We start from the raw sequence: 11,062 nt of genomic DNA, 5'->3' as shown, positions 1-11,062 counted from the left end.
CCTTCTTCCCTGATTAATTTCCTAAAGTTTATAGGAGCAGTTTCAGTACCAGCCCGAGTACGATGGAATCAAACACGGTGCTGGAACATTCCTACCCGGAAGTGGCCCCGACCCCCCCCACCTCCCGGCCTCCCACGCGCGGGGGCAGGCTGATCGACGCGACCGGATTGGGCAACTTGGCATGGGGCGGGACCTCTGGGAGGCGGGGCCTCTGGGAGGCGTGGCCTCCGGCCGGCTCCTACGCTGCTGCCAAGGGAAACTGCCGCGAGGAGGCGGAAGGAGCCGAGGACCGGCAGCCGGCGTCGAGGCGGAGCGCGGGAACGACGGCGGCCATGGCGGCCTCGGGGCCCGGGTATCGCAGCTGGTGCTTGTGTCCCGAGGTGCCATCCGCCACTTTCTTCACTGCGCTGCTCTCGCTGCTGGTTTCCGGGCCTCGCCTGTTCCTGCTGCAGCCGCCCCTGGCGCCCTCGGGCCTCACGCTGAAGTCCGAGGCCCTTCGCAACTGGCAAGGTGAGCAGGGGCGGGCCGGGATCGCGGGGCGAGTCCTTGTCCTCCGACTTTGCCGGTCCCTGGGCTCTAGCCTCCAGGACTCGCCCCTTCAGGCCTCACCGCCAGTCTCCCCCTGTCTCGGTCCTCATCACCATGCCCGCCCCCCGGAGGACCGACCTCCAGCACCGTCTCTTTCTCTCCATGTTCCACACCTTTGTCTGCAGACCCGATCTTCGTCATCACTGTAATCCCTTGCCTGCCCGAATTTGTTCCCTTCCCTGTCGCCACCAGACTGGTCAAGGCCCCAAATCCATTCGCTAGCAAATCCACGCTCGCTCTCCAAGGGTAAAGATTTTTCGTCTCCCCCTCCCATTTCACATACACACCTACGTCTGCTTTAGGCCTAAGCCCCACTGAAAAACGTTTTTCTCTCACCTGCATCACGACAATTGGACTTTATCTACAAACCCCTATAAGCCCTATAAACGTCCTGCCCTCTTGAGATTTGGAATTTCTTCTGCTTTTTCATCTGTATCTTAGTCTTGACTGCCATTCCCAGCTCATGGGGTACCAGGGTGTCTTCTGCCTTTGGAGAGAAGTGTTTATTTTTCTCTAGGGGAGAGAAATTTTGCAGACCAATTAAGTATAAACATCCATTCCTAAAAGACATTCCTAGTCTCTGTGACTTCCTCATTTTCTCGAGAGGAACACAGGAAATTTGCATATCTCCTGCTGTTTTGCAAAGCACACACACTGATATGTATTAATTTCGTTTAACCCTCACAAGGATCCCATGACGTAGGACCTATTATTGGCCCGTTATCTAGATAAGATTGAGGTTTCATTGACGCAGAGCTGTTGCGTCATACAATTGAGATAGAAATCTAGATTTTTCTTTTTATTCTGTGATGTTTTGGAACTAGAGCCTTCCGGTAGATAATCTCCAAATCATGTAGAGTTGCTTCTAGAATCTTTTCATGTTTATACTTGGAATTTCAGTTTTGGAAATACTCAACAAATAATGAAGTACTCTTCAGATAATGAAGCCTCTGGAGATGGCCACACTGAGGTATATAGTTCCATAGCCTGCTTCGCTACTCAAATCTAAAACTGTTCCCCCCACCCTAGGTATACACAGCACCACCTCACAGACAGAAGCAAAATGCCAACCTAACGTTAACCTCTCACTTTCTGGGGTTCACTGCTTCCCTGGGTGTGGGTTTCGTGGATATGTGAGCATTAGAGACGTAAGGGACCTTTGAAGTCCTCAATCTAACTCTTGTTACTTTACAGTGAGGAAACTGACGCCTAGAAGACCTGTGACATGATTAAACTCAGCCAGCCTGGATGTAATAGAGCCGAGATTCCACTCCAAGTCTTTAGACTCCCAAGTCCAATATTACCATCAGTTCTTTGGTCTCTCTCCTTGAGTTTAGTCGTGTTTTGGCCTGCAGGGACATAAAAATACTTAGAGATAACCACTTCTAAAATTTTTTTAGAGATAGGGGCTTCGTCTTACCCAGGCTGGAGTGCAGAGATGCAATCATAGCTCACTGCAGCTTTCAACTCCTGGACTCAAGCGAGCTTCCTGCCTCAGCCTCCCAAGTAGCTGGGACTACAAGTACACATCATCACACCTGACTAATTTTTAAATTTTTTTTAAAGATGGGGGTCTCACTATGTTACCCAAGCTGGTCTTGAACTCCTGGGCTCAAGTGATCCTTCCACCTAAGCCTCCCAAAATGCTGGGATTAAAGGTGTGAGCCACCATGCCTGGCGATAACTGCTTTTAGAAAAATCAAAGTAGGCCAGGAATGATGGTTCATACGTGTAGTGTCAGCACTTTGGGAATTCAAGGCAGGAGGATCACTGGAGGCTAGGAGTTCAAGGCTAGCCTGGGCAACATAGCAAGACTTCATCTCTACAAATAAAAATTTAAAAAAAGGAAAAAGGAGGATTCTTTGATGTCTTATTACATATAAAGCATCAGTCTACCTGTAAGATCGGATAAGCACTTTCTGAGGAGACTTATAATTTCTATAATCTTTATTGTTAATGATAGTGTTATAATTCTTACAGCTGCAAAATAATTCATGGTCCCTTTTTTCTTCCTCTGAACAGCCACTATGGAAGGAGGGGTCAGGATTACAGCAGAGGAGACTGGCACACAGAGTGTTAAGTGACACCCACTCAATCCACCCCGAAGCTGTTACACTTAATTAACCCTCAAACTGCCCAGTGAGGTAGGTCAGTATGAAAACCTAAAAAAGGATTATAAAGCACTTTACAAATTCAGAGACTGCCCTCTACCAAAAAGTATTATTTTTTTCCCTATGGAAGTCAGTTACCGCTAAGAGTTGCTCCAGGCCTGGGGAAGTGTAGGGATTAGATATTCATGCCTCTCCTTTAAGGCTCTGGGTCCTTCATTATTGAACGCACTGCTTGTATTGCCTCCTGCTGCAACTCGCTGGCTCTCACTTCTCTGTCACGGGGGCTCTCTGCCTTTCCTAGGTGGCTTATAACCTGGCTTCCCTCCTGGGAGCAACCTGCCGCCAGGCCTCTAACCCGGCTCCCTCTGCAGTTTACAGGCTGGTAACCTACATCTTTGTCTACGAGAATCCCATCTCCCTGCTCTGCGGCGCTATCATCATCTGGCGCTTTGCTGGCAATTTCGAGAGAACCGTGGGCACCGTCCGCCACTGCTTCTTCACCGTGATCTTCGCCATCTTCTCCGCTATCATCTTCCTGTCATTCGAGGCTGTGTCATCACTGTCAAAGCTGGGGGAAGTGGAGGATGCCAGAGGTTTCACCCCAGTGGCCTTTGCCATGCTGGGAGTCACCACCGTCCGTTCTCGGATGAGGCGGGCCCTGGTGTTTGGCATGGTTGTGCCCTCAGTCCTGGTTCCATGGCTCCTGCTGGGCGCCTCGTGGCTCATTCCCCAGACCTCTTTCCTCAGTAATGTCTGCGGGCTGTCCATTGGGCTGGCCTGTATCCTTCCTAGCAGAGAGCTATAGCACAATGCATGTCAAAGGGTGAACCAGGCTGGAGGGTCTGGGGTGTCAAGTAGATAAAATCGGGCTTATTTTTTATATTTTTGAAACAGAGTCTCTGTCACCCAGGCTGGAGCGCAGTGGTGTGATTTCAACTCACTGCAACCTCTGCCTCCTGGGTTCAAGCAATCCTGCCTCAGCCCCCCAAGTAGCTGGGACTACAGGTGTGCACCACCACACCCGGCTAATTTTTATATTTTCTTTTTAGTAGAGACAGGGTTTCACCATGTTGCCCAGGCTGGTCTCAAACTCCTGGTCTCAGGTGATCTACCAGCCTTGGCCTCTGAAAGTGCTGAGATTACAGGCGTGAGCCACCGTGCCCGACTCTCATCTGATCATAATTTTTTTTTTACTTTTTTTTCATATCTGATAATTTTTTATTTTATGCTAGACACTGTGAATGCTGATTAGGGGCTCTAGATTTTGTTGTTTTCCTTTAAAAATGTTGACTTTTCTGATAGGCAGTTAACTTCCTTGAAGATTAGCTTGAAACTTGAGGTTTGTTTCTAAGCTTTTTTCAGGAGAGTCTAGCATAGCCTTTATTCAAAGGCTGAATCTTTGTGGCTGCCTAATCAGTGGTGGGTGACTTAGGTCAGATGACCAGGATGCCACCGAGTCACTGGGGATGGTGACAGGGTATGGAGGAAGCACAGCCAGAGAGGCCCACATGAAGCTCACATGGTGGCACTGAGGCAGGTGCCCTCTATTTGGGATAAAAGGACAAGAGGTGTTAGTCCCTGGGGATGATATTGGTACAGCCTCCTGCCTCATCCCGCTACACCAGCAGAGGCATGTGCTGGCTTCTGACTGACTGCAGTGGCTAGAAGGGTGCAAGTGATGGCACAGGTGGGTGTAGGAGAAGGGACGGCATTAATACCCTCTGCTGTTGGGCGCATTCATTCCCGGTAAGGTACAGTGAATAGAAACCTTTGGCTCTGGGCTGGGCGCAGTGGCTTAACGCCTGTAATGCTAGCGCTTTGGGAGGCCAAGGTGGGCAGATCACGAGATCAGGAGTTTGAGACCAGCCTGGCCAATATGGTGAAACACTGTCTACTAAAAATACAAAAATTAGATGGGTGTGGTGGCATGCACCTGTAGTCCCAGCTACTCGGGAGGCTGAGGCAGGAGAATGGTGTGAATCCAGGAGGCGGAGCTTGCAGTGAGCCGAGATTGCGCCACTGCAGTCCAGCCCGGGCGAGATTCCGTGTCAAAAAAAAAAAAAAAAGAAGCCTTTGGCTCTGGGTTCCCCCTGAGCTGCAAACTCTAGCCGGAGTGTGCGGCGTGCTAAGCATGAAGGCTTCTGTAGAGTGAGTGCGAACCTGTGTTCTCCCCAGGGAGTGTTCGGCCCTCCTCCCTTTGCTGCCTCCAATTTCACTTAACACGCCAACCTCAGATGGCCTCACCTACTGCTATTCCATCGACCTCTCAGAGCGAGTGGCACTGAAGCTCGATCAGACCTTCCCCTTCAGCCTGATGAGGAGGATATCCGTGTTCAAGTACGTCTCAGGGTCTTCAGCCGAAAGGAGGGCAGCCCAGAGCCGGAAGTAAGTGACAGAAAAGTGCTGTTAAATCTTTTTTTAAAAAAAATTATTTATTTTATTTTTTTTTGAGACAGAGTCTCACTCTGTCGCCCAGGCTGAAGTGCAGTGGCGCAATCTGAGCTCACTGCAACCTCCGCCTCCTGGGTTCAAGTGATTCTTGTGCCTCAGCCTCCTGGGTATCTGGGATTACAGGTGCCCACCACTACGTCCAGCTAATTCTTTTGTATTTTTAGTAGGGATGGGGCTTCACCATGTTGTCCAGGCTGGTCTCAAACTCCTGACCTTGTGATTTACCTGCCTCGCCTCCCAAAGTGCTGGGATTACAGGCGTGAGCCACTGCCCCTGGCCAAACACTGTTAAAAATCTTATTCTGTTTTTCTGTTCTTTTTTTTATTTGAAGACAGGGTCTTGCCCTGTTGCCCAGGCTGGTATTGCAGTGGTATGATCATAGCCCGCTACAGCCTCACACTCGTGGGCTCATGTGATCCTCCCACCTCAGCCTCCCAAGTAACTGAGACTGTAGGCACACACTACCATGCCTGGCTAACTTTTAAATTTTTTGTAGGGAGGGGGTCTCACTGTGTTGCCCAGGCTGGTCTCAAACTCCTGGTCTCAAACGATCCTTCCTTGATTTCTCAAAGTACTGGGATTACAGGTGTGAGCCACTGAGCCTGGCCTAACCTTATTAAAGCAACTCCAGGGCATGTAGAGGGTATGGCTGGTTTATTGCCATGAGTGATAAAGAAATGAGGTACGGCAGATCGGAAAATCATGCACAGATGTCTTCTGAGCATTCTGGATTCTGCACAACTGCTTCTGAAGTAGTGACAGCAGGAAAGGGAAGGCATTTCAGGAAACTTAATGTGTGATCCTGAGTGACTTGTAGACAGGCTGGGCAGGAGGGCCCCTATCTAATTGACGTTAGACACATACCCGCTGCAGGTCAGCCTGGGCTGTGACACACAGTAGCCTTGATAAGAAGTGCAGACAGGGCTGGGTGCCGTGGCTCACACCTGTAATCCCAACACTTTGGGAGGCCAAGGTGGGCAGATCATATGAGGTCAGGAATTTGAGATGAGCCTGGCCAACATGGTGAAACCCCATCTCTGCTAAAAATACATAAATTATCTGGGCGTAGTGGCAGGTGCCTGTAGTCCCAGCTACTCGGGAGACTGAGGCAGGAGAACCACTGGAACCTGGGAGGTGGAGGTTGCAGTGCGCTGAGATGGCACCACAGCACTCCAGCCTGATCGACAGAGCAAGACACTGTCTCCCAAAAAAAAAAAAAAGGTGCAGACAGTCCACACAGCCAACTAGGCTGCTTAGGAGGTGGCCCGGCCCAGGTTTTCTGTTGAGGTTTACTGTTTTCCATTTGGCTCATTAACTCTCAGATGGAAAGTGCTGGTAAGCCGCCAGAGTTTGGGTGGCCTCGCTTCTTCATTTTATAGAGGAGGCCCAAAGAGGACAAGGGTCTTTCTCATCCACGAGTCTCCTGTGTTTTCAGATAACAGAGTCAGGAGAAGGGCTGTCTGGAAGCATGTCCCCTGCTTAGGAGGCCACCTCCCTCCCTTTCCCCTGTTCCCAGTGCCTCCTGCCTCTGAGTTCTCTGCTGGTTTCTGTCCATGCTGAGACCTCACAGTGTAGGACTTTTTCTTTCCTTCAGTGGTCCTCCCCCAAAAAAAGGAGTTTGCTGGGAAAGGCATGTTCATCCATTTTGTATTGCTGTAAAGAAATACCTGACCCTGGGTTATTTATTTACTTATTTATTTATTTATTTTTTGAGACGGAGTCTCGCTCTGTCGCCCAGGCTGGAGTGTAGTGGCGCGATCTCAGCTCACTGCCAGCTCCACCTCCCGGGTTCACGCCATTCTCCTGCCTCAGCCTCCCGAGTAGCTGGGACTATAGGCGCCCGCCATCATGCTCGGCTAATTTTTTGTATTTTTAGTAGAGACGGGGTTTCACTGTGTTAGCCAGGATGGTCTTGAACTCCTGACCTCGTGATCCACCTGCCTCGGCCTCCCAGAGTGCTGGGATTACAGGCGTGAGCCGCCGTGCCCGGCCGAGCCTGGGTCATTTATAAGAAAAGAGGTTTATTTGGCTAACGGTTCTATAGGCTACACTAGAAGCATGGTGCCTGCATCTGCTTCAGGTGGGGCCTCAGGCAGCTTCCAGTCATAGGGGAAGGGGAGGCGGCACCACATGTTGAGAGAGGGAGGGAGGTGCCAGGCTCTTAAACACCCAGCTCTCACCTAAACTCAGAGGGAGAACTCATTACTGCGGGGAGGAAGCCAAGCCACTCACGTAAGATCTGCCCCCGTGACCCAGACACTTCCCACTCAGCCCCACCTCCAGCACTGGAACACTGGGGATCTTTTTTTTTTTTTTAAGATGGAGTCTCGCTCTGTGGCCCAGGCCGGTGTGCAGTGGCGTGATCTCGGCTCACTCCAACCTCTGCCTCCTGGGTTCAAGCGATTCTCCTGCCTCAGCCTCCCGAGTAGTTGGGATTACAGGCGCCCACCACTACACCCGGCCAGAGATCACGTCTTAACACATGATTTGGAGCAAAGGAAACGTCCAAACTGTATCAGAAGGCAAGGTGCTTGGTCAGTGGCCCTTTTTGGCCCGCCACCAGCTGTGGAGTAAATTTTCCCCTGCATGCTGGCCCGGATGTGGGGTTTTTGTTGAATAGGAAGCTGCCCCTTGGAGCTTCTTCCAAGAGGTGCTCCCAGCTGTCAACAGCTCAGAGCCCTTGGACTATTTTTCTAAAAGGCCAGGAGGGCTGCTGGGAAAACAGAAATGTGGACTCACCGCATTATTGCTTTAGGCAAGTAATTCCTGGGGTTTCAATGTGGGGGAGACTGTACATTTAAGACTAGGTGTTTTGTGGGTTTTAGTTGTTCTCATTGAATCTGGAGACCTGTCTGTCACCAAGGAATCCCCTCTGTAATAGCTGATGGTGGTCTCCAACTGTATGTCACATACAAGAGCTCACTCTCCAAGACTGGCCCTGATGAGAAAGTTCTTCCACGCTGAAGGGCCAGGCGCAGTGGCTCACACCTGTAATCCCAGCACTTTGGGAGGCCGAGGCGGGTGGATCACGAGGTCAGGAGATCGAGACCATCCTGGCTAACACGGTAAAACCCCGTCTCTACTAAAAATACAAAAAATTAGCCGTGTGCGGTGGTGGACGCCTGTAGTCCCAGCTACTCGGGAGGCTGAGCCAGGAGAATGGTGTGAACCCGGGAGGTAGAGCTTGCAGTGATCCAAGATGGTGCCACTGCACTCCAGCCTGGGCGAAAGAGCGAGACTCCATCTCCAAAAAAAAAAGAAAGTTCTTCCATGCTGAACTGCAATCAGCCCCACAGACACTGCCACACCCAGTGCCAGGTCTGATCCTGCCTCACTGTGACAGGCAGATTTTAGGGTTTAAGAGGAAGATGGTGTTCCTTCTGTGTTCCCCACATGACATGGAGTCCAGTTCCTCAGGTCTGGGGCCTGCTGCAGACACTCAGAACAGAATATTGTGTTTCAGGCAGCCTGACAGTGGGTCCTGGGCCATGTCACGACACGCATGTTTATTTTGGCAGCAAGATGGCCGTTTGGACAGCTTGTCTCCTCAGAGGCTCTTCTTGATAGATAAATTCTTCTTTTTTGCCGGGCGTGGTGGCTCACGCTTGTAATCCCAGCACTTTGGGAGGCCGAGGCGGGTGGATCACGAGGTCAGGAGATCGAGACCACGGTGAAACCCCGTCTCTACTAAAAATACAAAAAAAATTAGCCGGGCGTGGTGGCATGTGCCTCTAGTCCCAGCTACTCGGAGAGGCTGAGGCAGGAGAATGGCGGGAACCCGGGAGGCGGAGCTTGCAGTGAGCCGAGATTGCGCCACTGCACTCCAGCCTGGGCCGCAGAGCGAGACTCTGCCTCAAAAAAAAAAAAAAAAAAAATTCTTCTTTTTTTTTTTTTTTTTTTTTTAGACAGAGTCTTGCTCTGTTGCCTAGGCTGGAGTGCAGTGGCACAGTCATAACTCACTGCAGCCTCGAACTTATGGGTTTAAGCAGTCCTCCTACCTCAGCCTCTCACGTATCTGGGACTAGAGGCACATGCCACCAGGCCTAGCTAATTAAAAAAAAATTTTTTTGAGATGGAGTCTCGCTCTGTCGCCCAGGCTAGAGTGCAGTGGCACAGTCTTGGGTCACTGCAACCTCTGCCTCCCAGGTTGAAGCGATTCTCCTGCCTCAGCCTTCTGAGTAGCTGGGACTACAGGCACCTGCCACCACACCTGGCTAATTTTTTTTTTTAATTTTTAGTAGAGACCGGGTTTCACCATGTTGGCCAGGCTGGTTTCGAACTCCTGACCTCAGGTGATCCACCCACCTCGGCCTCCCAAAGTGCTGGGATTGCAGGTGTAAGCCACCATGCCCAGCCTGAATCCCTTCTCTTTGGGCAGAATTATCGAGCCAGCCACACAGGCACTGGCAGCTGTGACCTGGTCCCGACGCTCCATCTGGTTTGGAAGCTGCTGTGAGCAGGTCACCCCTCCAGTGGTCTCAGTGGCAGGTCCAGTGTCCTTTCATACAACTCCCTTGCTGTAGGACTGCAACTGGCCCCACCCTCTCTGGGCATCTGTGGTCTGATTGGTTGAGGTTAACCTTTCTCCCACTTGGTACTTAGAGCAAGTCACAGAAAACATCCAAGGCATGTTGTACTAGAAAGGAGGGGCAACCTCAAGCACAACAAGATGCCGTGACCTCACCATGACTCACTGAAGGACCATTTTCTCTCTTGTTCCATTCCAGGCTGAACCCGGTGCCTGGCTCCTACCCCACACAGAGCTGCCACCCTCACCTGTCCCCAAGCCACCCTGTGTCCCAGACGCAGCACGCCAGTGGTCAGAAGCTGCCCTCCTGGCCCTCCTGCACCCCCGGGCACATGCCCACCTTGCCTCCATACCAGCCTGCCTCCGGCCTGTGCTATGTGCAGAACCACTTTGGTCCAAACCCCACCTCATCCAGTGTCTACCCAGCTTCTGTGGGCACCTCCCTGGGCATCCAGCCCCCCATGCCTGTGAACAGCCCTGGCACGGTGTATTCTGGGGCCTTGGGCACACCAGGGGCTGCAGGCTCCAAGGAATCCTCCAGGGTCCCCATGCCCTGAGGGAATTGCTAGGGAAGTCATCTCACTTGGTCTTCTGAAGGTCCTCCCTAAGATTCTCCTGACAAAAGTTATTTATTGAACACCTCTATGTGCCAGGCTCTGTGTTGGGGTACTTTGATCAATATCCCTGTTTCAGTCTCATCTGTACTCACGGCAGCCCTGTAGAGTACAGTGTACTGGCCCAGCTTACAGATGCAGAAAGCAAGACGTTCTGCCATCACATAAAGTCACGTGGCTCTTTAGTAACACAGACAAGGCTCCTCGCCAAGGAACTCATGGCAGAAGAGGGCAGCAGTTGGCAGTGGCTGCCGATGTCTGTCCCCAGCCCCACTGTTCCTCCCTGTGGCTGTGCTGTGCTCGTGGTTACAGTGTCCATGTGTCTGCCCTTCAGGAGCTCGCAGCTGGTGTGCTTGGTGGTCCCAGGCCTGTGTAGTGTCTCTCCCCTGCTGCGGGCGCCCCCACCCCGATTCCTCTCCCCAGAAGCGGTGGGACAGGCCCCCGTGAACTGCAGCAGCATGCTGAGGGGTCCATGTTGTCTGCCTTTATATAAAGAAACAGCCTCTGACCTGCTGTGCTGGCGTGTGCTTCTTTTGTGGTCTGGCTGGGGAAGAGAGCGCACTGAGATCTGGGCAGTGACAATGTGTGATGTGGCGGCAGAGAGGAGAGATGCGCCAGGGTCAGGTTGGGCAGGTGACCAGGGCCCAGTGGTCAGGAGTGGGGGTCTCGTGGGAGCAGGCAACTATGAGATGGGTACCAGCAGGAGCCACTGCTGCCCTGAGGGAGAGGGGGTGTTGCCAGAGCCCAGAAGCTGGGACTACAATTAGGAG

The 11,062-nt window shown here is 51.7% G+C and overlaps 1 protein-coding gene across 4 annotated transcripts; it reads left to right on the top strand.

The window, feature by feature from the left end:
• The first annotated feature begins 201 nt into the window (after window positions 1–201).
• On the top strand, window positions 202–10,800 carry RHBDD2 (rhomboid domain containing 2). Of its 4 annotated transcripts, XM_055292815.2 has the most exons (5): window positions 1,508–1,558; window positions 2,611–2,732; window positions 3,071–3,478; window positions 4,934–5,084; window positions 9,878–10,800. In XM_055292815.2, the coding sequence occupies exons 3-5, from the start codon at window positions 3,316–3,318 to the stop codon at window positions 10,233–10,235; spliced, it is 672 nt and encodes a 223-aa protein (XP_055148790.1). In that variant the 5' UTR covers window positions 1,508–1,558; window positions 2,611–2,732; window positions 3,071–3,315; the 3' UTR covers window positions 10,236–10,800. The 4 variants fall into 4 exon arrangements, with proteins under 4 accessions (XP_055148788.1, XP_055148792.1, XP_055148789.1 ...); XM_055292813.2 differs by lacking the exons at window positions 1,508–1,558; window positions 2,611–2,732 and adding an exon at window positions 202–510; XM_055292817.2 differs by lacking the exons at window positions 1,508–1,558; window positions 2,611–2,732; window positions 3,071–3,478 and adding an exon at window positions 245–510 and having other exon boundaries at window positions 4,970–5,084.
• The last annotated feature ends 262 nt before the right edge of the window (window positions 10,801–11,062 follow it).

This window comes from Symphalangus syndactylus, chromosome 9, assembly GCF_028878055.3.
Source record: "Symphalangus syndactylus isolate Jambi chromosome 9, NHGRI_mSymSyn1-v2.1_pri, whole genome shotgun sequence".
Taxonomy (NCBI): domain Eukaryota; kingdom Metazoa; phylum Chordata; class Mammalia; order Primates; family Hylobatidae; genus Symphalangus; species Symphalangus syndactylus.
The sequence above is the reverse complement of the archived record's forward strand: the minus strand, read 5'-3'. Positions and strand labels throughout refer to the sequence as shown.